This window comes from Passer domesticus, chromosome 12, assembly GCF_036417665.1.
Source record: "Passer domesticus isolate bPasDom1 chromosome 12, bPasDom1.hap1, whole genome shotgun sequence".
NCBI classification, from domain to species: domain Eukaryota; kingdom Metazoa; phylum Chordata; class Aves; order Passeriformes; family Passeridae; genus Passer; species Passer domesticus.
This window is the reverse complement of record NC_087485.1, coordinates 1,359,365-1,379,215: the sequence shown is the minus strand read 5'-3', so window position 1 is coordinate 1,379,215 and position 19,851 is coordinate 1,359,365. Positions and strand designations below refer to the sequence as shown.

The window sequence follows — 19,851 nt, the reverse complement described above, 5'->3', positions numbered from 1 at the left end:
TTGTGCCCAGGCATTCCTGGCAGGGAATTTGGGGCTTGAATACCTCGGGGATACCTCGGGAAAATCTTTCCTCCTGCCCTAAGGCCACGCTGTTTGTTTTCTTCTGCAGACCACGGGGCTGGTTGAGAAGTGGGAGTGGAAGAAGGAGGACGTGATCCTGCACGTGCTGCCTCTGCACCACGTCCACGGGGTGATCAACAAGCTGCAGTGCCCGCTGTGGGTGGGGGCCACGTGCGTCATGTTCCCGGAATTCAGCGCGCACGCGGTGAGCCCGGGGGAGAGCCAGCAGCAGCACTGGGCACTGCACTCAGAGCAGCTCTGGGAATGGCTGCCTGAGGAGTTCCAGCCCCTTTGGCACTGGCTCTGCGTGGTTCACAAAGGGAATTGGTTGGGTGCTGAGCCCGGGGTATGTGTGCTCTTCCAGAGGGTGCAGCTCGTGTAAGTGTGGTGTTGGAGGGGGAATGCTGCACTGCCCCTCCCAGCCCTGGGCTGGGGTCTGGCTGGGGGTGGGTGGACCCTTCTGTGCCCACTGAGAGTGTTTCCATCCAGAATAGGGGTTGTGGATTTTTTTTTTTGCTGCCAGGAGTGGTGGAAATACTGGTTTTTCTCTTCTGTGTTAGTGGTGTGCTGCTTGCTGAATTCTTTAATGACTTGCATTTCTCAGGATCCCCAAAATACTGAGGCTGGAAAAGATCTCCAAGGTCACCAAGTCCACCCTGTGATCTAGCTCCACTTTGTCACCTAGCCCACAGCACTGAGTGCCAGGTCCAGTCATTCCTTGGACATTTCCAGGGATAGGGGCTTCACCACCTCTCTGGGCAGCCCCTTCCAAATTTTCCCTTTCCAGTCCTACATCCTTAGTGTTTTGTATTGCACTACGTGACAGACCACAGCCTTTTGAGTTTTTTGCAGCCCAGGTAAGGGAAATCCTGTTTTTCCTCACTTAGATGAAAAGATGGCTCTTCCTCTGTGGGGAAACAAGAGTTAAAAGAGCTGTCAGGTTGGACTCAGTGATGTGAGAGAGAGTTTCCAGATCCAGACTTTCTTGCAGCTTTTAGGAAAAGTGGCAGGAGGGAAACCTTACTGGAATGATGCTGTTAAGATGTTGTTTTCTATCTGAGCCAGGAAACACCAGTGCCAGTGTTTTGCTTCTCCTTTGTTCCCTGCAGCAGTGGCACACCATGGGGAGAGAGGAAGGGACAGGCAGCTGTAAAGGTGGAACAGGTTCCACATTTCCCAGCCCCTGGGATGCAGCACTGTCCATCCACATCTCCCAGTGTCCTGGGTGCTGTCTGCAGTGTCACTGTTAAGGGACAGTTGGGTTTTCAGGTGCTGCTGCTGCTCGGAGCAGACAGGAAACAGATGTGTTGTCACTGCAGAGCTCCCTGGGAAAGCCAGAGGAGCCTGTGCTGGGTAACTGCCCAGCCTGCTCTCCCTGCCTGTGCTTGTCCACGTGCTGGGAAGGCTTGTCCCGTGGGGAGGACAAAGTGCACAGGTGTGGGATACACCTGGAAGCTCTGGCTGTGCTGCTGCCAGGTGAGGGCGGGCCCAGCCCTGACCGGAGCGACCACAGGGCTGGGTGAATCTTCATGGCTCATTTCTGCTTCTCAGAGCAGCAGCCACAGAAAATGCACACTTCTCTTTTCTGTCAGGGGGCTCTGACACCTGAGCACCGATCCTTTTTGGGGGGACAGCCCCAGAATCTCAGCGGGGCAGCTCTGCACTTCCAGAGTAAATTGGTAGGATGCTGTGGTAGAAGGCAGGAAGGTCCCGGCTGCCATAGCCTGTGCTTTCACCCCAGTGATTGCTGCCAAATTGTCCTCCCCGCTGTCAGGGTGACCCCAGAGGCTCGGGGTGCAGCAGGGCTGTGCTGGAGCAGCGCTGAAGGTGCTGCTGAGAGGCTGGAGCAGAGCCTCTGGAGGGCGCGGTGCTCCACGTCCTGTGCCACCGGTGATTGATGCTCCCTCGCACCCTTGCGTTTTCCTCTGCTCTCTGCAAATCAATGAGCTGACGTTGAGGGATGGGATCGGCACCGGGGGAGCGGGGCTCCCCTCCTGGCTGCTCTGATCAAAGCTGTCCCCAGATGTGACACCAGGGACAGCGCCGGAGCGGCCGCTTGACCCTGGAGCTGAGCCTGGGCACGGAGGGCGGCGGGCACCGGGCAGGGCTCTCGGCTGCTCGGGGGCTCTGAGGATGGCATTTGCTTCTCTGCTTTCTTTTATTCCCGTTCTTTTTCCGAGGGCCTCCCGTGGGAGCTGCGAGTGGTTTGATCGACACTCCAAAGCGAGCACGGGAGGGTAAATAAGGCTTTCTCCTGGAGTTTATTGCAAGCTGCCTTTCAGTTCCACTCTATTTTCACCAGCTGTTTACAAAGTGCCCTTTGCTACTGCAATCAGCTTGCAGCAAAGCAGCAGTGGAGGATTTTGCCAAAGGAGCCCGAGTTTTGCTGTGTGCTTTTTTTCCTTGGCTGCACCTTGAGAAAGCAGCCAATTATAGTGTGATATAAAGAAACTCGACTGGCAGCTAAAACACTTGACAGGCTGATCAAAACAAGGCGAGGAACTTACTCTCAACCTGCTGCAGACATATTTAGCCTTGAGTGATACTGGCAAAGGTTCAAGAGAAACCGCAGCAGCACGCCCGATGTGTGTTTGGTTTCTAATCACTAACACTTCATTATACAAAATAAATACTTTATTATTACAGTGTTTATTAAATTACATAATTTGCGGCGTGCCTTATAGTCGTGGATACAGATGGCAGTCTGGTTTTGGTGGTGGGAATAATGCTCTTTTTTTTTTTTTTTTTTTTTTCCCTGAGAAGGCATTCCCAGCCCCAGACCACAGCTTGCTTGTTGTTCCCCGCCGTGCAGGGGTAGGAGGTGGCAGCTTTCAGACCTTTATGTCTGGTTTTGGGAGCTGTCCAAGGAAAGGTTAAAAATCAGGACTGTGGAGTAGCCCTGGTGTCCTGACCAACATCCTCCCTCTCACTAAAACAGCATCTGATGTCTGTGGCTACTGCTGAGGCCACGACAACTCATTAAAGTGCGCTGAGGTGCCTCAAGCGTGAAAGTTGCTGCATAAAATCAGATTCTTTTTATTAAATGAGGACATCCATTACGCTGCACTAGCTACTGTACATGTTATAATTCACTTTATAGCACCATCTGTTAAGACTGTCTTGCTTAAGCTTTTCGTAGCATTTTTTTATTGCAAGTTATTAAAAAATATGGCTGCATCTATTAATCATTTATTAATAAAGGGGTTATAAATGGACCCTTGGTTTCTAGAATTAGTCGACTCGTACGTGATGTACCGAGTGCTCTGGTGCTCGTGCTCCTTGGGGTGCAGTGTCTCCACAGGGAGCCCCTGGGAGCACATCCAGTGCTCCTGGGGCTGGGAATGGCAGGGAGATGTCAGCACAGGTGGGTATGGAGCAGGCAGGAGAGCAGCAGTGAGCCCGAGGGGTGTTCTGCCAGCAGCTGTGCGGGCATGGCTGGCTGTGATGTTACTGGTTTGTTGTTTCATTGGTTTTCAGGGGTGACAAGTGTGAGGGCAGAAACCTCCTCTGGAGCCAGAGCAAGCTGCAGCCTCAGCATCCCTGTGATCCTCCCTCCATATCCTGCTCCCAGGCTGAGTTTGCTCTTCCAGCTGCACTGTTCCTGTTTGCATTTCTCAGCTGCTGCTGACCTGTCCCAGATGCTGCAGTAGGAATTTCTTGTCCAGGAGTAGGGAATTTTAAGGTGCTGTGTTTGTACAAATTTTGTGCACTTTGGTGACAGAGGTGAAGAGGTGAATGTCTCTGTTAAGGAAGGAGTGCAGGGTGAGCCTTCTCCTCCTGGCTAGGTGCTTTTGGAAGGCTCTGAGCATCAGGACTTGCACCAAGCACCCTCTGGAGCATCCATTCCCAGTGACTGCCTCCCTCCATCTCCCTCCCTGCATCAGTTCAGGCACAGCCTGTGGTGGGACTGTTGCTCTGTGGAAATGTCAGTGAGTCTGGAGAGACAGACCTGGGACAGCCGAGGGTCCCCTGTGCTTGCTGTGACAGTCACACACTGCTGTCCCCATTCCAGACCAGGCACTCCTTGGACAGGACCATTTTGGAGCAAAGGGTGAGGTCACTGTCTGGTTTACAGGATCCTCTGCTGTGGTTTTTGGACAGAGAGGATGCATTTTGGGCTTGAACAACAGGAAGAGCTCGTCTTTGCCTTGGACACCCCCAATCTTGCCTTGAGGGGAAGATGTTCTAATGGCAAAAGGTTCCCTGTCAGCTCTCTGCATTGATAAACACGAGAGCAGATCCTGGGAGGTCTTCCAGCCTCTTGTGCAGAGTGGGAAATAAGAGTACTGAAGGACCTGAAGGAAGAAACTTGCTGTGCTGAGTGAGGGGAGAAGCTGATGGCACTCTCCACTCCGGGTGACCCAGTTGTGGCGTGTGCTGCCCGCTCGGCTCTGCCGGGCAGGTTTGAGCTGTGATGTGCTGCCTGTGCACTGACAGCCCTGGCTGTGCCCTGCAACCCCTTCCATGATAAATATGCCAAGATGCAGATTTCGTGCCCTGCAGTTCCAGGAGCTGCTGTTTCAGTGCCAGCCTCGCTGCGTGTCTGACTTAAGGTGCTCCGAGGATCAAGCCCTCTAAAAACCATGCCCTGTTTTACAATGTCACACTCAAAGCCATCAAAATAATCTTGTTTGGACCCTTCTTTCTAGGGAAATAGGAATGCTGTGTGCCCAAAGGTGGTGTGTGATTCAGAACAAGCTTTCCCTGATGTTCTGTCCCCTGTGGCACCTTTTCCCCATGGTAGGAGGGAGCCGCAGGCCTGGCACAGGATGAGTGGGAGGTGTTGCTCCAGGGTGCTGCTGCATCATGTGCTCACAGCCCTGAGTTCCTGAAGGCCAGGGCTGTATCTGGGAGCAGACTTTGTCCTTGTCACTGGTGGTGTCTGTGTGAGCCAGGCTGGGCTGGGTGCTGGGCTGTCTACCTTGGCAGGGCTGCACAGGGACATCCAGGCTCAGCAGTCGCTGTTGCCTCCGGGAAGGAGAAGCGTGCGCTGCACTGAGCCTCTCCCCTGGATCTGTCACTCCTGCAAACATCACTCTGGGCAGCTCTTTTGGTTTATTTTTAAAAGAAAAGCAAATCCAAGCAGAGGAGCCTGAGCTGCAATATCCAGGCACGCTGGGGATCGCGGCCCCCATCCAGTTTGAGCTGGAGAGAGGCTGAAAGTCTTTTCATCTGTTAATGGGAGGCTTCAGAGGAGTAATTTTATTTCAGACTCAAAGAGGAGTCGGTGGAGGGAGGAGCAGGTCACTAGTGAATGGATTATGTTTGATCACTTCTCACAGACCTGGCTTTAAAAAGTTAGAGGTTTTCTTTCCCATCTCCCCAGATCTGCCGTCTGTCCTCAGCATCTGTTCCCAAGTAATGGCTTTTGATGTGTGTGGGGAAATATAAAAAATGGAACCAGAGCCTGTCATATTTACTTATATTTCCAGGTCCCAGGGAAAGCACTTGCTCCTTTCAGTATGCCTCCAGCATAGGAAGGGTTTAAAAGCTTCAGCCTGGAATGCAGAGGGGCCATCAAACTGTGCTGATGAATAAATGATTAAAACCAGAGTCGCACAGAGCGCAAACAGTTTGGGGTTACAACAAACATGAGACGAAGCCACCGAGGGCCTGATTTCTCTTTGAAGAGAAGAATGTCTCTCTCTCTCTGCATATTGGCCGTGAAGTGTTGGAGGCTCAGTCCCTGGGAGAGAGCACAGCTCCCCTTGGTGCTCTCCTGTCTTGTGTGATAAGATCCATAAGATCTCCATCTGCTTTTTTGAGATAATTTGGTGTTGGATGTGTGTGCGTGGTCCTGCAGTCCCTTGGCTGCTGCTGTTGAGTTACAGGAGCTTCCCACCCTTGTGTCTGGCACAGGATCTCACCAAACAAGCAGCTGCTTTGGCCACAGCCCTGTTGCTCCCACAGACATTCCAAAAATCACCGGCATCCCTTTTCCTCGATGGTGCTTCCCACATGGCAGCAGTCAGTGCTAAACACAGACCCATCTCCCCCAGCAAGAGGGAAGTAAAGGGCTGAGTTAACCTTGCATTAGAGGCATTGTTATTTCTGAAAAGGTTTGAAAAGATTCAATTACAACTGAAAATGGCACAATAATTTTATAGAAGAGAGGAGCTGTTGTGTCTGTCAATAGAGGCTGCACCGCAGGCTGGCTGTGATCCGTTTGTGGGCTGATGGAAAAATCCATGCTGATATTTGCTTCCTTTACAGCTTGTACTTCTTCTGACTGGTTTTGAGAATCTTCTATCAGCCAAAACCTTGTGTGGTTTAGCACATAACTTGGTTTGCCACTGTTTCTTCTCCTTTTGCATGAGAAAATGCCCAGGTATTGGATTTGGTGTTTCTGGCTGGTTGGGGCATTGCACATCTCCCTTTCTAAAGGGAAACATTGCTTTTTCTCTCTGTGCTCACATCTCTTCCTTCAGGTGATCTTAGCAGGTCTGGAGGCTGGTTGGGAAGGTTGCTCTATGGACTGACCATCCTCACTCACCATCTGCGTGCTGGGAAAAATACGTGGGAAAAATCTCCCAGCTGTGCCTTGCTGTGCTTGTTTTGTACCCACTGGTGTCATTTTCTCCTTTTTTTTTTCCTTTAATGATGGCAAAATCCCACTGGCCAGCTCATGATATGCTTTTGAGCAGTGGGAGGGGAGGAAAATCAGGAATGTCATGCTGACAGGAAGGCTCTTGGGAACATTTGGTCTCCCACTTCTCTGCTGGCACAAGCAGCCCTGACCCAAAGCATTTGCTGCCATTATTGCTGGTGGGAAGTTCTATCTACTCTTGCTTTCTTGCAGTGAGAAACTTTTTGTTTCTAACCCTTGGTTATTTTAAAAGTAATCTTGATCCATCCCTGAGCATATTCCATGGGAAGGCTGCTGCTTCCCTTCTGTGCAGAGCCTGGCAGCCCTGGCACGTGGTGCCATGTTTGCTTCCCGAATCCATGGCTTTTTAAAAGCACTTGGAGGTATCAGGTGAGCAAAACAAAACAGAAGGTTGGGTGCCAGTGCCCTGTGCACAGGGAATTAACGTGGTGACAGTGCCAGTGGGATAACCCAGGGGATGGATGGAGCTGCTCCAGGCCTGGTGGGTGCCGGGTGCTGCAGGGACAAAGCTGGAGCCTTGCACGGGATTGATTGATTAGTGCCAGGTAACGAGGCTTTCCCAGATCCTTCTCTCAGGGCGTGCAGTTGCAGTTGGAAGCCAGGAATAGCTGTTCCAGCTGGCTGGGCAGTGCCAAGCCCTCCGGCCAGCACGGGCTCTGCGGAGCGCTCGGGGCTGCCAGCTTTGTACCACGGCTCAGTCCTGCTAAAACACATGGGAGGGATCCAGATTTGGCTGAGCAGGAGCAGAGCAGGTGGAGAGGTTTGGCTGTCAGCAGATCACCCCAGCAGCTGGTGGCACAAATCCAAAGGCAGCTGCTTATCCTCAGGAAGGGGCTGTTGCTGGGTGAGCTGGACTGACACGGAAAAGCTGCTCCTGTGGTTGCAGTGTAGGGGGAGGATTTTATCTAAGGCAGGAGTTGAGCAGGCATGTGGGGACAGGGGACTCTGGGGTGCAAGGGAGACTTGCTCTGTTTGGATGGGTTTGGGGTTTTTCAGATCCAAAGTCACGTGTCAAAAACTCTGCTGGAGTTGTTGTGCAGACTGGAAGTCTGCCTGCACTCCCACAGCTGCTCAGGACTTGGGAAGGCAAAACAAAATCACACAGCAAGGATCGAGCAACCCCTGAGCATCTGTTTCCCTTCAATCCCCTCGGCACTGTCCTGGTCCCTGCTTGCCATCACACGTCCCTCCCTGCCCACAGCAATGGCTCTGGGGAGCACCAGGCTGAGGAGAGCAGAGCCTGGCTTTGGAGAGGTCCTTCTCCACCCTGCTGCCAGGAATGGGAAAGATACTGGGGGAAAAGGGGGCTGGGAAATGATACCATGGGTTTTACCTTTTATGTTTTTCAGGTTCTCTGCTGCATGGTAGGTAACTCTGAAACTTCATATTAATTTAGTAGGTTCTCTTCACAGGGTAGTCAGACAAAACAATCCCTTCCCAGCTGGACAATCAAGGACAAACATTACCCAAAAAGCACAAAGAACAGTGAAGGGAAGGGGGCAAGCCAGGGGGCTGAGACTTCATGACCTGGAGCTGTAATTAGACAATTGAACCCAATATGTAGATGAACCAAAACTTATAAAAGTGTAAAAATTTGTGATTGGGATCCATCCTGGATTCAACCTGGCTGTAGCCCTGGCCAGGCTCTTGTGCTGCCCAAGGTGTGTCCCTACAAGGCCTTTCAGTAAATACCTATTTTACACATTTAGCTAAATGTGTCCATTTAGCTCTGTCTGGTCTCTGTTCCAGACCAGCCTCTCAAGGGAGCAGTTCAAATACAGGAGAGGTTAGACCCCTGTAAATGCAATTTTACCCCATCTGGCTGGTAGGGATCTTGCTGGTGGGTTTCTGCAGGGCCTGAAATGTTCCCTCTCTGGACATACCAGCCATCAGTGCAGGGTCACATCCCAGTTCTGCTTTCCTTTCCCAGGGCATCTTGCAGTGCTCGTGTCCCGCCTGCCGGTGCGTGCCGTGGCTTTGCACCTTGTGCGTTCATCTCTCCCCACTGAGGGCCGTGCCTGGGCTGGGACACAGGACAGTGCCTCTGTGGACGTGTCCTGCTCTGTTAGCCACAACCACCGGTGCTGGGAGGGTTTTTTAGGAGCTGATTGAGGGTTTTTTAGGAGCTGATTGTTCTGGAGCAGCGGAGTGCGAGCTGCGGGGGGAGGCGGCGCCGGCGCAGCCAAGGAGAAAGGGATGAAACGGAGCCAAGCGAGCAGAACGGAGAGAAGGGGCAGAGTGACAGCATGAAGGAGAATCCCTGGCTCACCTTCAATCAATCCCTGCCTGGCCTCGCTGGTGTGCAGTGCTGTGTCAGGAGCTGTTAGGGAACACATTTGTCACCGGCGGGGCAGGGAGCGCAGCGCGGGGACAGAGGCGCCGTCAGCGGGGCTCTGGGTTATTGATGGCTTTGCATCTCTCCTGCCTTGGGAAGAGCTTACCTGGCAGCGAGGGTGCTGAGGTGTGGGAGGAATGGCCTCAGGTGTGCCTCTGACCCGTGGTTAGCTGCACATCCCTGAGGTGTCGTTGTCCACATCCCAGCAGAGCTGGCTGCTGGAGTTTGCCCCCATTCGTAGCTCCCACAGGGCAGCAGGAGTTGCAGCTGAAGAACATTATTCCCACAGGGAACATTCCTCTCAGGAAGAGTGTGGTTGGGTAGTGGCCCTCCTGAAAAGCTGTGTCTCCTGCTGCCCCTGCTTTACCTGTGCATTCTGATGGCTCCTCTGAGCTCACCAGGGACAGAGCTCTCTGTACCTCACCATTTTCATGGAGTCTCACTCCCATGCCTGATCTCCCTCTTCCCAGCTTTGCCTCGGAGGTTGAAGTCCATGGGCTCCAAGCTGTGTATTGTGTATCAGGTGTGGGCTGTGTCTTTCCAAAAAGAGCTCCCATGCTTTGGAAAACTGGTGGCTTTGTGCAGCCTTTGAAGAGCTGTGCATGTTAAGGAAAGGAGCTGATTCTGCCACAAGCTTCCATCTTCGTGAGCAAATTCTTGGCTGTAGCATGACAGGACTAACAAATGCCATTTCCATCATCTCCTGAGTGATGGTGGGTGGGGGATCCACTGCTGGGACAAGAGATGAATGTTGTGCCTTGGGAAATGAGGGTGTGATGGAAGTTGGGAGCTTGTTTTGGACAGGGATGGGGGCACACAACAGCTTCCCAAGAAATCTTAGCACAGGTGTATTTTCATCCATGTGTGCTCCCTTCCTTCCTAGGTGTGGAAGAAGCTCCTGAGCTCCCAAGCTCCCCGTGTCAATGTGTTCATGGCAGTGCCCACCATCTATGCCAAGCTGATGGAATATTATGATGAGCATTTCACCCAGCCCCAGGTGCAGGATTTCGTGCGTGCCTTTTGCCAGGAGAACATCAGGTGGGTGAGCTGTAGGCAGGGGCTGCTGCTGGGTGCTCCAGGTTTTCCTTTCAGCATCACCTCTTTCAGTGCTGGTTGTTGTGCTTTGGTGTCTCTGTGACAGGAACAAGGGTGACATTATTTAATTATGAGACACTCTTGCATGGGAAAGCCAGAAGGGGCTTGTTATGTGTCACCCTGTGTAACACATGGCTGAGGGCTTTGTCCTGTAGCCCAGGCTGGTACTCCAGGATCTCTTTGAAGAGAAACCCCATATCAGGCTGAGAATTTGAGGCATATCTTTGGGCCTGGTTAAAAGAATTTTGGGGCTGCAGGTTTTACACTGAGCTTTTTGTGCCCCTGTGTCAGGCTGCAAATTCCCTGGAGCAAAGGTGCTCTCAGATATTCTCTTACCTGGGCTTTTCCTGTGCAGGTTAATGGTGTCAGGCTCAGCAGCCCTGCCTGTGCCTGTCCTGGAGAAGTGGAAGAGCATCACGGGGCACACCTTGCTGGAGAGGTATGGGATGACTGAGATTGGGATGGCGCTTTCCAACCCTTTGCATGGAGTCCGTGTCCCAGGTAGGAGTCTGCAGGGGCTGCCCCTCTTTGGGGGGAGTGCTCTGGGGTGTTCTCTGCACGAGAGTGAGGAGAGGCTGTGCTAGGAACCAGGGTGCTGGGAATTGCCACTGGGGATTCAGGATGTGTGGGAAGTGGCTGCTGGGTTCCCCAGGGATCAAAGTCAGGTGTGCAGAGCTGGCAGTGGTGCCCACTGGCCTGACCAGGCTGGCACACTCCAGACTGGTGCTCTATTAGTTCCAAAATCTTCGTGAATTGAGGGAATGTTTCCTCAGCTCCTGCTGCCTGGAGTTGTAGGATTCTCCACACAGCAGTGCTTGTCCAACCCATCAGTGCTGAACACTTAAAATAGGACGTCTGCTCACTCTTATTTTAGTGCCTGTTTCTTGCCTCTTCAGGAATTCAAAATTGTCACACCTCGCTGTACACTCTGGGCCTGTTCTCTCCTTGTCTTTCCCCCCCTTCTCTGAGCTCCACTTTGTGATTCCTCTCCAGAGCTGTACTTTCTGGAACCTAGAAATAAATTGATCTGAGACATTGCAAATGTGAAATGCCCCCACTCTGCCTGTGGTTGGAGCGTGGCCATCTGTGTGCCCACCCTGTGCCACCTGCCTCCCCACAGGCTGTCTGTGCAGGCATGGCACCATATGCAGCCTCCTGGGGAACTGGTGTTACCCCAGAGGGGGTCCTGGGTGTCACAGCCTCCCACAGCACCCCAATCCCATGGGATGCAGGAGCTGGGGCCTGCAGGGGTGGCACAGGGAGAGGAGAAGCCAAAACTCCCCCTCCTTGACTCCCCAGCCTGAGAACAGCTTGAAATACAAACTCTGTTTTGCTTTTGCAGGGTAACTGTCATTCCCTCGCCCCACCTCAGCCAGTTTTATCTTCCAGCAGCCCCATCCCTGCAGGCAGGAGAGGGAGGCAGGCAGGAGAAACAAGACTCCCATCTGCAGGAGCTCGAGCTGTGTGTGAGCCCCACAGCCCAGGGTGATCATTGCACTGTCCCTGTGGTTTATTTGCTTTTTATTGATTTTCATGAGGGGAAAAGGAGTGGAGACTCCAGAAATTTCCCAGGGGACTAGAAGAGAAAAGGAACAAGACTGAAAGCAGCATGGCAGTGCACAAGCTGGCACCCAGAAGGGCAGCTCCTGCCCCAGAGCTGGTGGCTGTTCTCCTGAGGCATCATCCCTGTGGATCCTGGGGTCTGCAGGGGACAAATCCTCTTGTGCAGCCAAAGCAGAGGGGCTGGGGACTGTCACTCCAGCCCCATCCAGGGGCTCTGCAGCCCCGAGGGGAGAGAAGTGTCTCACAAAGGTGGGGATCAGCAAGAAACCCTACAGAAAGAGGCTATAATTGAATAGGCTTGATTAATTTATTTCAGGAAGTGTCAGCTGGGAAGCAGATGGGTGAAGCTGAGGCATAATTTACTGGAGCTGTGAAAAAGCTTTTGATCTAGTGCCCTGTTAGAGGCTGGGTAGGAGGTCACCAGGTACCCCAGAGATCCCAGAGGCAGCTGATGGTGGGCTAGGGACAGGGGACATCTGCCAGAGGATCCCTCCTGGAGTGGGAGCTGCACATGTCCTGCTCCCCTGCTTTGACCTGTTGGAGTGAGCCCAGAGGAGGGATGGAGCACCTCTGCTGAGAGACTTGGGGTTGTTCAGCCTGAAAAGAGAGGGCTTTGGGGTGACCTAATTGTGGCTTTCCAGTTCCTGAAAGGACCTACAAGGGAGATGGAGTGGGACTTTGGACAAGGGCCTGGAGTGACAAGACAAGGGGGAATAGCTTCACAATTAACGTTAGGTTTAGATTAGATATTAGTAAGAAATTCTTGGCTGTGAGGGTGGGCAGGCCCTGGCACAGTGCCCAGAGCAGCTGTGGCTGCCCCTGCATCCCTGGCAGTGCCAAGGCCAGGCTGGACAGGGCTTGGAGCAGCCTGGGACAGTGGGAGATGTCCCTGCCCATGGCAGGGGGTGGAATGAAATGAGTTTAAAGGTCCCTTCCAAACCATTCTGTGATTCATGAGCCCCTGAGGAGAGATCCTGGGGCTTGCCTTGCCCTCTTGCAGGCACTTGGTGTGGCAGAGAAAGGTCGAGTCCTTGGACCCTGCCCATCCCACCCTTGTCCCCAGCAGTGTCACCAGCAGCGTGTCCCCACTCTCCACACAGGTCTGAAGGGGCAGGGATGAGGTGTGGGAGCTTTAATTTCCAGAAGCAGCAAAGATGAAAGATTTGAAAGATAAATGTTTGCTTGTATATGGTTAAAACCCTGCTTAAAATGCCTCTGTTTTCACCAGCTCTCATTCTAATCCCCCCTGGTGCTGTTACTGTGAAGGGAGATGAATAATTCATGGCCGGAGAATGCCTCACTGGGCCTAATCACCACTTTAATTGGAGGTTTAGATCAGAGGCAGCTAATAGCTGCTACAGCGGGGACTCCGTGTATTGTTGACAGTGAGATCCTTGAGTGCCTTATCGTTGGCCTGCTCCAATCCTCCCGGGACAGCAGCACCGAGCTGCCCGGATACCGAAGGACACAGAGCACAGGGCCAATTCCATTTATCTGGGAAGAGCTGACAACTTTTTCAAACAGAGGAGAAGGGGTGAGAGCAGAATGGTGTCACCCCCTCCCGCCTGCAGCCCGGTGACACCGCGGGCGAGGTGCCAGCACTGCTTAACATCCAGGAGTCTGCAAATTGGAGGGATGCAGAGGGGAAGGAGCAGAGATTCGTCCCCAGGTTCCCCTCAGGATTATGGCTGGGGACAAAAGGAAGCTCCTTCTGACCCCTTGTGATCAGCCCAAGTGTGGCTTAATGAAGGCAGGAGATCCAGGGCTGCTCCTTTGGGAACGGGCCCAAATTTCTGCTGACCTGTTGGAGTTGGCACAGGGTGTGTTTTGACACGGTGGATGGGCCTGGGAAGCTCTAGTCATTGTTTTTGCACAAATTCTATTAATCCTGTCAGGTTTGTGGAGCTCTAATCAATGGTAGGAGCTTTTCCAGCCTTTACAGATGTTGATTTCAAAGTTTGTCTCTTTTCCTAAAAGAGACCAGAAAAGCTTCTCCAGGCAGAAACATAAGGAAGCAGCTCTCCACCAGGGACTTGTTTTACATGCTGGTTTTATTTTAGCCAAGTGGGAGAGGAACTGGTGGGGCTGTGTTAGTAACTGTGATCTGAAACACTGTGTGGGGAACATGTCACCTCCTCTGTGCCAGACCTGGGCTCATCTTTGGTGTCTCATTCCCAAGGGCTGGGACCAGCAGTGGGCACTAACCCTGGAGTCCTGCTGCCCATGAGTCACTGCCCATTTCCACGCTGAGGTCAGCAGCTTGCATCCAGGGAAGGAGCATCTTCCAGGAAGGCATCTGGCTGATCTTGATTTGAAAAATTCCAAGTCTGTGAGAGCCCCTGGCAGTTCCTTGCATTGGTTTCTGTTCCCTCCATGAGCTTTCCAGGACTGACTTTGTGGTGCCTGCCCACACAGACGTGCCATGTTTTGTGGGCAGATTGGAGTCTGTTCACACACAGTTTTTCACCCTGGAGAAACTGTTCCCACAGAAGTCTAGAAGGTGGCTCCAGCAACCTTCCATGCAACACTGAGGGTGTTTTCTGTGACTTGTTACTTGCTTTGAGGCCTCTTGGAGCCTCCCATGGCAGGTGCAAGATTGTTTATAACACATATGGTGTGATTTTTAGGGTTGTCCTGTGCAGAGCCAGGAGCTGGACTTGATGATCCTTGTGGGATCCAACTTCTGTGATTCTCAGATTCCATAAATACCTCAACACTGTATCTCAGGCACTTCTGCCTCGTGCTGCCTCCTTGCCCTGCTGCAGCCCTGTGTCTCTGGTTGCTGGCAGTGTCTGGCCTGGAGGTGGGAGCAGCCCAGGGTGCTGGTGGTGAGGGGAGGACGTGGCTGTGCTGGCTGACCAGAGTGCCAGAGGCAATTCTGAGCAGAGCAGACACGGATCACGGAGCTGCCACGTCGCTTTGTGTTTATTTCCAGCCAGATTTGCTAATTGTTCGGGTAGTTTTGCTGCAATAAAATCTCACTCCCTCATAGCCCATCTGCTCCTGGCTGATCCTGCAGGGATGCCATAAATCTGGGCTACGACGACATATCCATTTCCATGGCAACTGACCAATGTAGCAGACAAACTCATGATGTCACGGATAGCAGATCTCCAGGGCTTCAGCAGGAGAGTGAGACCAGGACAGGCAAAATGCCACTTGAACCCAAGTGCCTGAAATATGAGCGACAAGAGGAAGACAGGGCTGAGCTCCAGGTCCTGCACTCCCTGCTCTAGGGAATTCCCAGGGTCAGGGTGATCCTGGCAGACCTGGAAAGCGTCAACTGGGGGCACTTCAGGGGAGAAAATTGATCATCCTTTAGAGAGCACAGTTACCAATTTATAGAATCACAGAGTGGTTTGGTTTGGAAGGGATCCTTCAGCTCATCTTGTTCCATCCCCCTGCCATGGGCAGGGACACCTTCCACTGTCCCAGGCTGCTCCAAGTCCCATCCAGCCTGGCCTTGGACACTCACAAGGATCCAGGGGCAGCCACAGCTGCTCTGGGCACCTGTGCCAGGGCCTGCCCACCCTCACAGAGAAGGATTTCTCCCTGATATCCCATCTAACCCTGTCCTCTGGCAGTGGGAAGCCATTCCCTGTGTCCTGCTACTCCAGGCTCTTGTGAAAAGTCCTTCTCCAACTGAAACTCAGTCCTGTCCAGTCCTGCTGAGACACAGGTTGCTGTGAGCTGCTGTTCCTCTCCCTGCTCACAGGGGATGAAGGTCACAGGCCCCATTCTGTCACAGGAATGAGAGGCTGAGTGAGACCTGCTGGGATCTGCTGCCCATCCCACAGGTCACAGGAACAGAGCTGTGCTCTGCTGAGCTCTCAGCTGCTCCCCAGGAACAACAGGCCCTGAACCAGGGGTGGGAAAGCTGCAGGTTGGGGAGCTCTGGGTCCCAGATGCAGCTTGGAGCTCAGTAGTGGTTGTTGTGACACTGTGTCAGCTCCTTGGCTTTGAAATTGAAACGTGTGGAAGAATGGGGTGGTTTTGATCCCTCCTTTTCTCCTGTGATGTTTTCTATCCAGTGTATTGATGTCTCCTAGAACTGAGATAATCCCTGGCAATTCTCAGCTGTTAAGCCTTTGCCTCCCCTGTCAGGTGCAGGCTGTAGAGGAGCAGAGTAATCGCTGTGCTCTCTCTTTTCACAGCTTTGTGTAGGTTTTGTGGTGCCTTTCTTTTTTTTTCTTAAAAAGAAAAAGAAAAAAAAAGAAACTGCTTCATTCCTGAGCTCTGAAGAGGTGCAGATGTCTTCAAAGTGGCCAAGAAACTCTGTTCAGGGCTGGAGACACGTTTGTGTCCAGAGGCATTCCCAGCACTGCCTGCTGCTGCCATTTCCAGCAGACACACGGTGGGATCACACCTTCCTGAAGGGACACCCACCCTGGGAGGTCCTTCAGTGCCAGATGCCATTGCTGCCTGTGTGCCCTGCCCGTGCTGTGTCCCCCCAGGTTCCGTGGGGACGCCGCTGCCCGGCGTGGCCGTGCGCATCGCCAGCGAGACGCTGCGGGACGGCGCTCGGTGCTACACCGTGCACGCGCAGGGCGACGAGAGCTGCACTCAGGTACTGCCTCCTCCTCCTCGCCACTGCTTCACTGTGCACAGCTCTCCACTTGGGGAACAGCTCTCCTTCCCAGCCTCTGAAAGGCCAGGGGTTGTGCTGCTCCTGTTCCTGGGATCCAGTGGTAGTTTGTTCTTTGTTGGTGGGTTCCTGTAGCCGTGGTGCTGTATGGACTGGGCAAGTGCTGTCCGTGCAATCATGGAATGGTTTGGGGTGGAAGGGACCTCAAAGCCCATCAGTCCCACCCCCTGCCATGGCAGGGACACCTCCCAATAGCCCAGAGGGCTCCAAGCTCCAGTGTCCAGCCTGGCCTTGGGCACTGCCAGGGATCCAGGGACAGCCACAGCTTCTCTGGGCACCTGTGCCAGGGCCTCAGCATCCTCACAGGCAAGAATTCCTTCCCAATATCCCATCTAAACCTTTCTATTTCACTCTGAAGACCAGGTCTCTTGGAACATCCCTGCCCATGGAACAAGAAGAGCTTTAAGGTCCCTCCCAACCCAAACCATTCCATGATTCTGTGCTTGGAAGGGCAGGACTGGTGATCTTGGGGGAGAACTCATTTTGAAACAGCAGTGGGGGAACCCATCAGGTTTGACTTCCACTTCGATGGAAGTCAAGCTCCACGCTGAGCTCCACATGCTACCTGCACCTGCAGTTCTGGTGTGCCAGAGGTCAGGCATCTGTGATGGGGAACCATAATCTATCCAGTGCTGGGTGCTGAGTGTTCCCTGCTGCTGCAGCAGCCCCAGCCCAAGGTCCAAGCTGTCTCTTGCCACAGAAGTGGCTGAGCAGGGTCTACATTGCTGCCCCCTCCCCTCCACACCCTCCCTGTGGGTGTTGTGCTGCTCTGGCACATCCATCCCTGGTGATGTCTGGGCTTGGCTGAGCAGATGAATGCTGAGTGTGACAGGAGTGACCCCAGCAGTGACACCGCGTGGGTGGGACACAGGCAGGCATGAGATTCAACCTGAAATAGGTTCCTTTGCTCATTCCCCTGGGAAATGGCTTCTCATCCAGCCACCTACAGGCTGAGGGTTTGAAAGGGCTGTGGCAGAGACACTGCTGGTGTAAGCACTGCCGAGAGGCTCAAGAAAATCTTTTTTTGTCTAAATTATCTGGTGGCAGGTGGAGGAGCCAGCAGGACCACAGGCAGCCCCGTGGGTGGGCTGTGCTCAGGTTGTGTTTTGTGTTCTGATGCTGTAAGAGCTGGATCCACTCCAGACTTGTAAAACAGCCCAGGGGACAGCTGAGAGGGACCATGGATTGTGGCTTTTGTTAAAAAAACCCTCTTTGCTGCTCTTTACTCTGTGTCACTGCTGTGGCGTGGCTGAGCAGTGGGCAAAGCAGGAGGCTCCCCATGTCCTGTTCTTGTCACTTCCTGGGTGTGTGTTATATTTCACAGGTTTGTCCTCTGATCCCAGAGTTTGCTCTTGGCCTTTTTTTTCCACTTTTGTGGAGCTGAGACATGAAATATAACGTGTCCCTTTTAATAATGATCCTATAATGCTTTTTTCCCCTCGGGGGTCCCTGGGCGCTTTACAAATTAGGTCTCAGACACAAGAATCCCCAAAGTGCAGCTCCTTCCAGGATGAAATGTGGATGTTGTTCTACTGAATTATGAGAGGAAAAAATATGGAATGTTATTTTTTCTGCTCAGTACTCTTTCCCCTTCCTTCTCATTGCACAGAGTGACCAGAGAGAGGGAGCCTAGATGATCTGTGTCTGGTGCTGGATGCCCACCACCTCCTCAGGGCTTCACAGAGCTAGGATTCACATAACTCTCCTCTTTCCTCTGGCTTCAGGCTGCTTGGGTTTATTTTGGGGGCAGAGGAAGTGCCCTTTTTCCTGGTGATTTCTCACCTGCACCCTGCAGCTCCCAGTGTGGTCCATACCCAGAGCTCACAACTCTTCCAGGAGCTCCCACCAGCGCTGGCCTTGGCTCCCTGCCCCTTGCTGATGGTTCACTTTCCGTCAGACTCTCCCTGGGGACCTTCTGAATGTTCTGGTGAATTCTCAAGTCATCAGCCGGGGAGGGTGTGGGGAGGTGCTAATTTGCCTCTGGGCATTGGCTCATGGGTTGGTGCCTCTGAAAAGCTGTCCCCATCTCACCCACCATTCCTCTTGTCCCAGCTTAACTGGGAGTTTCTTCAGGCTGAAGGGAGAGCAATGGTCCCATCTGTTCAGGCCACCCCAGGAGACAGTGGCTGGCTGGGTACCTCCAGGACATCCACCACATTTCCAGGAGCAGAGCAGAGCCAGCTGCCTCTGTCCCTGAGACTGTCACAAGGTGGGAAAAACAGTCCCTGCTCGCAGCGTGTGTTGGCACAGATGGCTGCGTGGAGATGCCAGGAGTTTGGGGTTTATGTGCCCTGGGCACAGAGTGTGACTTTCCCTGGCGTGACCAGGTGGCAGCCGTGGTGACAACACCTCTGCTGCCAGGGATGCTGGAATTCCTGTGCCTCACACCTGCGGTCCCAGGCAGAGCCTCACCTGCTCAGTGCCCGCCCCAGCCGTTGCTGCTGGCACTGTGTGCATCATGCTTGGTTAATAATTCATGTCAGGAGAGACAACGTCAGTGGAATTTATTTAAAACGAGGCGGATCTGACAGTCCGAGTGCTCATCACGCTCCAGCAGTCCGGGAAAGGCCCGGCTTTGTTAAAATCAGCTCCTCCAGGCTCAGGGGCTGGCCCAGGGATGGGAGGAGCTGGTTGGTGTCACCCTGCCTGTGCCACCAGATAACCCCTGGCCTTTCCCTTGCCTCCTGTGAGAAGGGTGAACCTTCCTCACCTTCCTCCCAGGAGGGCTCTGAGCCTTATAGTGGTTGAGGGCTGGAGGAGACTGAGAGGAGACCCCAGGGGTCTTCAGTGTCCTCGTGAGGGGCAGCAGAGGGGCAGGTACCAATCTCTTCCCTCTGGTGATCAGGGACAGGACCCAGGGAATGGCTGGAGTTCTGTCAGGGGAGGTTTGGGGTGGATATCAGGGAAAGGTTCTTCCCCCAGAAGGTGCTGGCACTGCCCAGGCTCCCCAGGGCATGGGCACGGCCCTGAGGCTGCCAGAGCTCCAGGAGAGGTTGGACAATGCTCCCAGGGATGCTCAGGGTGGGGTTGCTGGGGTGTCTGTGCAGATCCAGACCCATGATGTGGGTCCCTTCCAGCTCAGGATATTCCCTGATTCCATGATTCAAGCACCATGGGGATGCTGAGGCAGGGGGATGCTGAGCAGCCTGGCAGGAGCTGGGCTCTGAGCCATCTCTCCTCCCCAGGCGAGCAGGTGATCTCTGTGCCGGGGCTGAGGCATCGTCAGGGCAACGTGCGAGGCGTTCACACCTGGGCTGTGCCTGCAGAGCCCTCCCGAGGGCGAGCAGACAGCGCTGCCCTTGCCAGGGGAGCCTCGCGGGGCCAGCGCCTTCCCCGCCCGCCTTGGGCTGGGTTCCTCCTCTGCCCCCAGCTCAGCCGGCCTTCTCCGAGCTGTTCCTGCCCCACTGACACCGTCTCTCACCCTTTGGACGTGTGCAATCCAAACAGGAGCCACGGAGGAGGAGGAGGAGGAGCTGGGGGGTGTTCCTGCTCTGCCATCCGGTAACTGCCTGAGCTTGCAGCAGGGGACCGCTGTAATTTGCAAAG

The 19,851-nt window shown here is 53.5% G+C and overlaps 1 protein-coding gene across 5 annotated transcripts in view; it reads left to right on the top strand.

Annotated features, from left to right (window-relative positions):
- ACSF3 (acyl-CoA synthetase family member 3) overlaps nt 1-19,851 on the top strand; it is a 51,165-nt gene that overhangs the window by 4,489 nt on the left and 26,825 nt on the right. For 4 of the 5 annotated variants that reach the window (XM_064387342.1, XM_064387340.1, XM_064387339.1 and 1 more), the window contains exons 3-6: nt 110-265; nt 9,886-10,040; nt 10,453-10,598; nt 16,115-16,227. In XM_064387342.1, coding sequence (XP_064243412.1) covers nt 110-265; nt 9,886-10,040; nt 10,453-10,598; nt 16,115-16,227 — 570 coding nt within the window. The remainder of the gene's footprint in view (nt 1-109; nt 266-9,885; nt 10,041-10,452; nt 10,599-16,114; nt 16,228-19,851) is intronic. The other variant, XM_064387343.1, reaches the window with a different exon arrangement.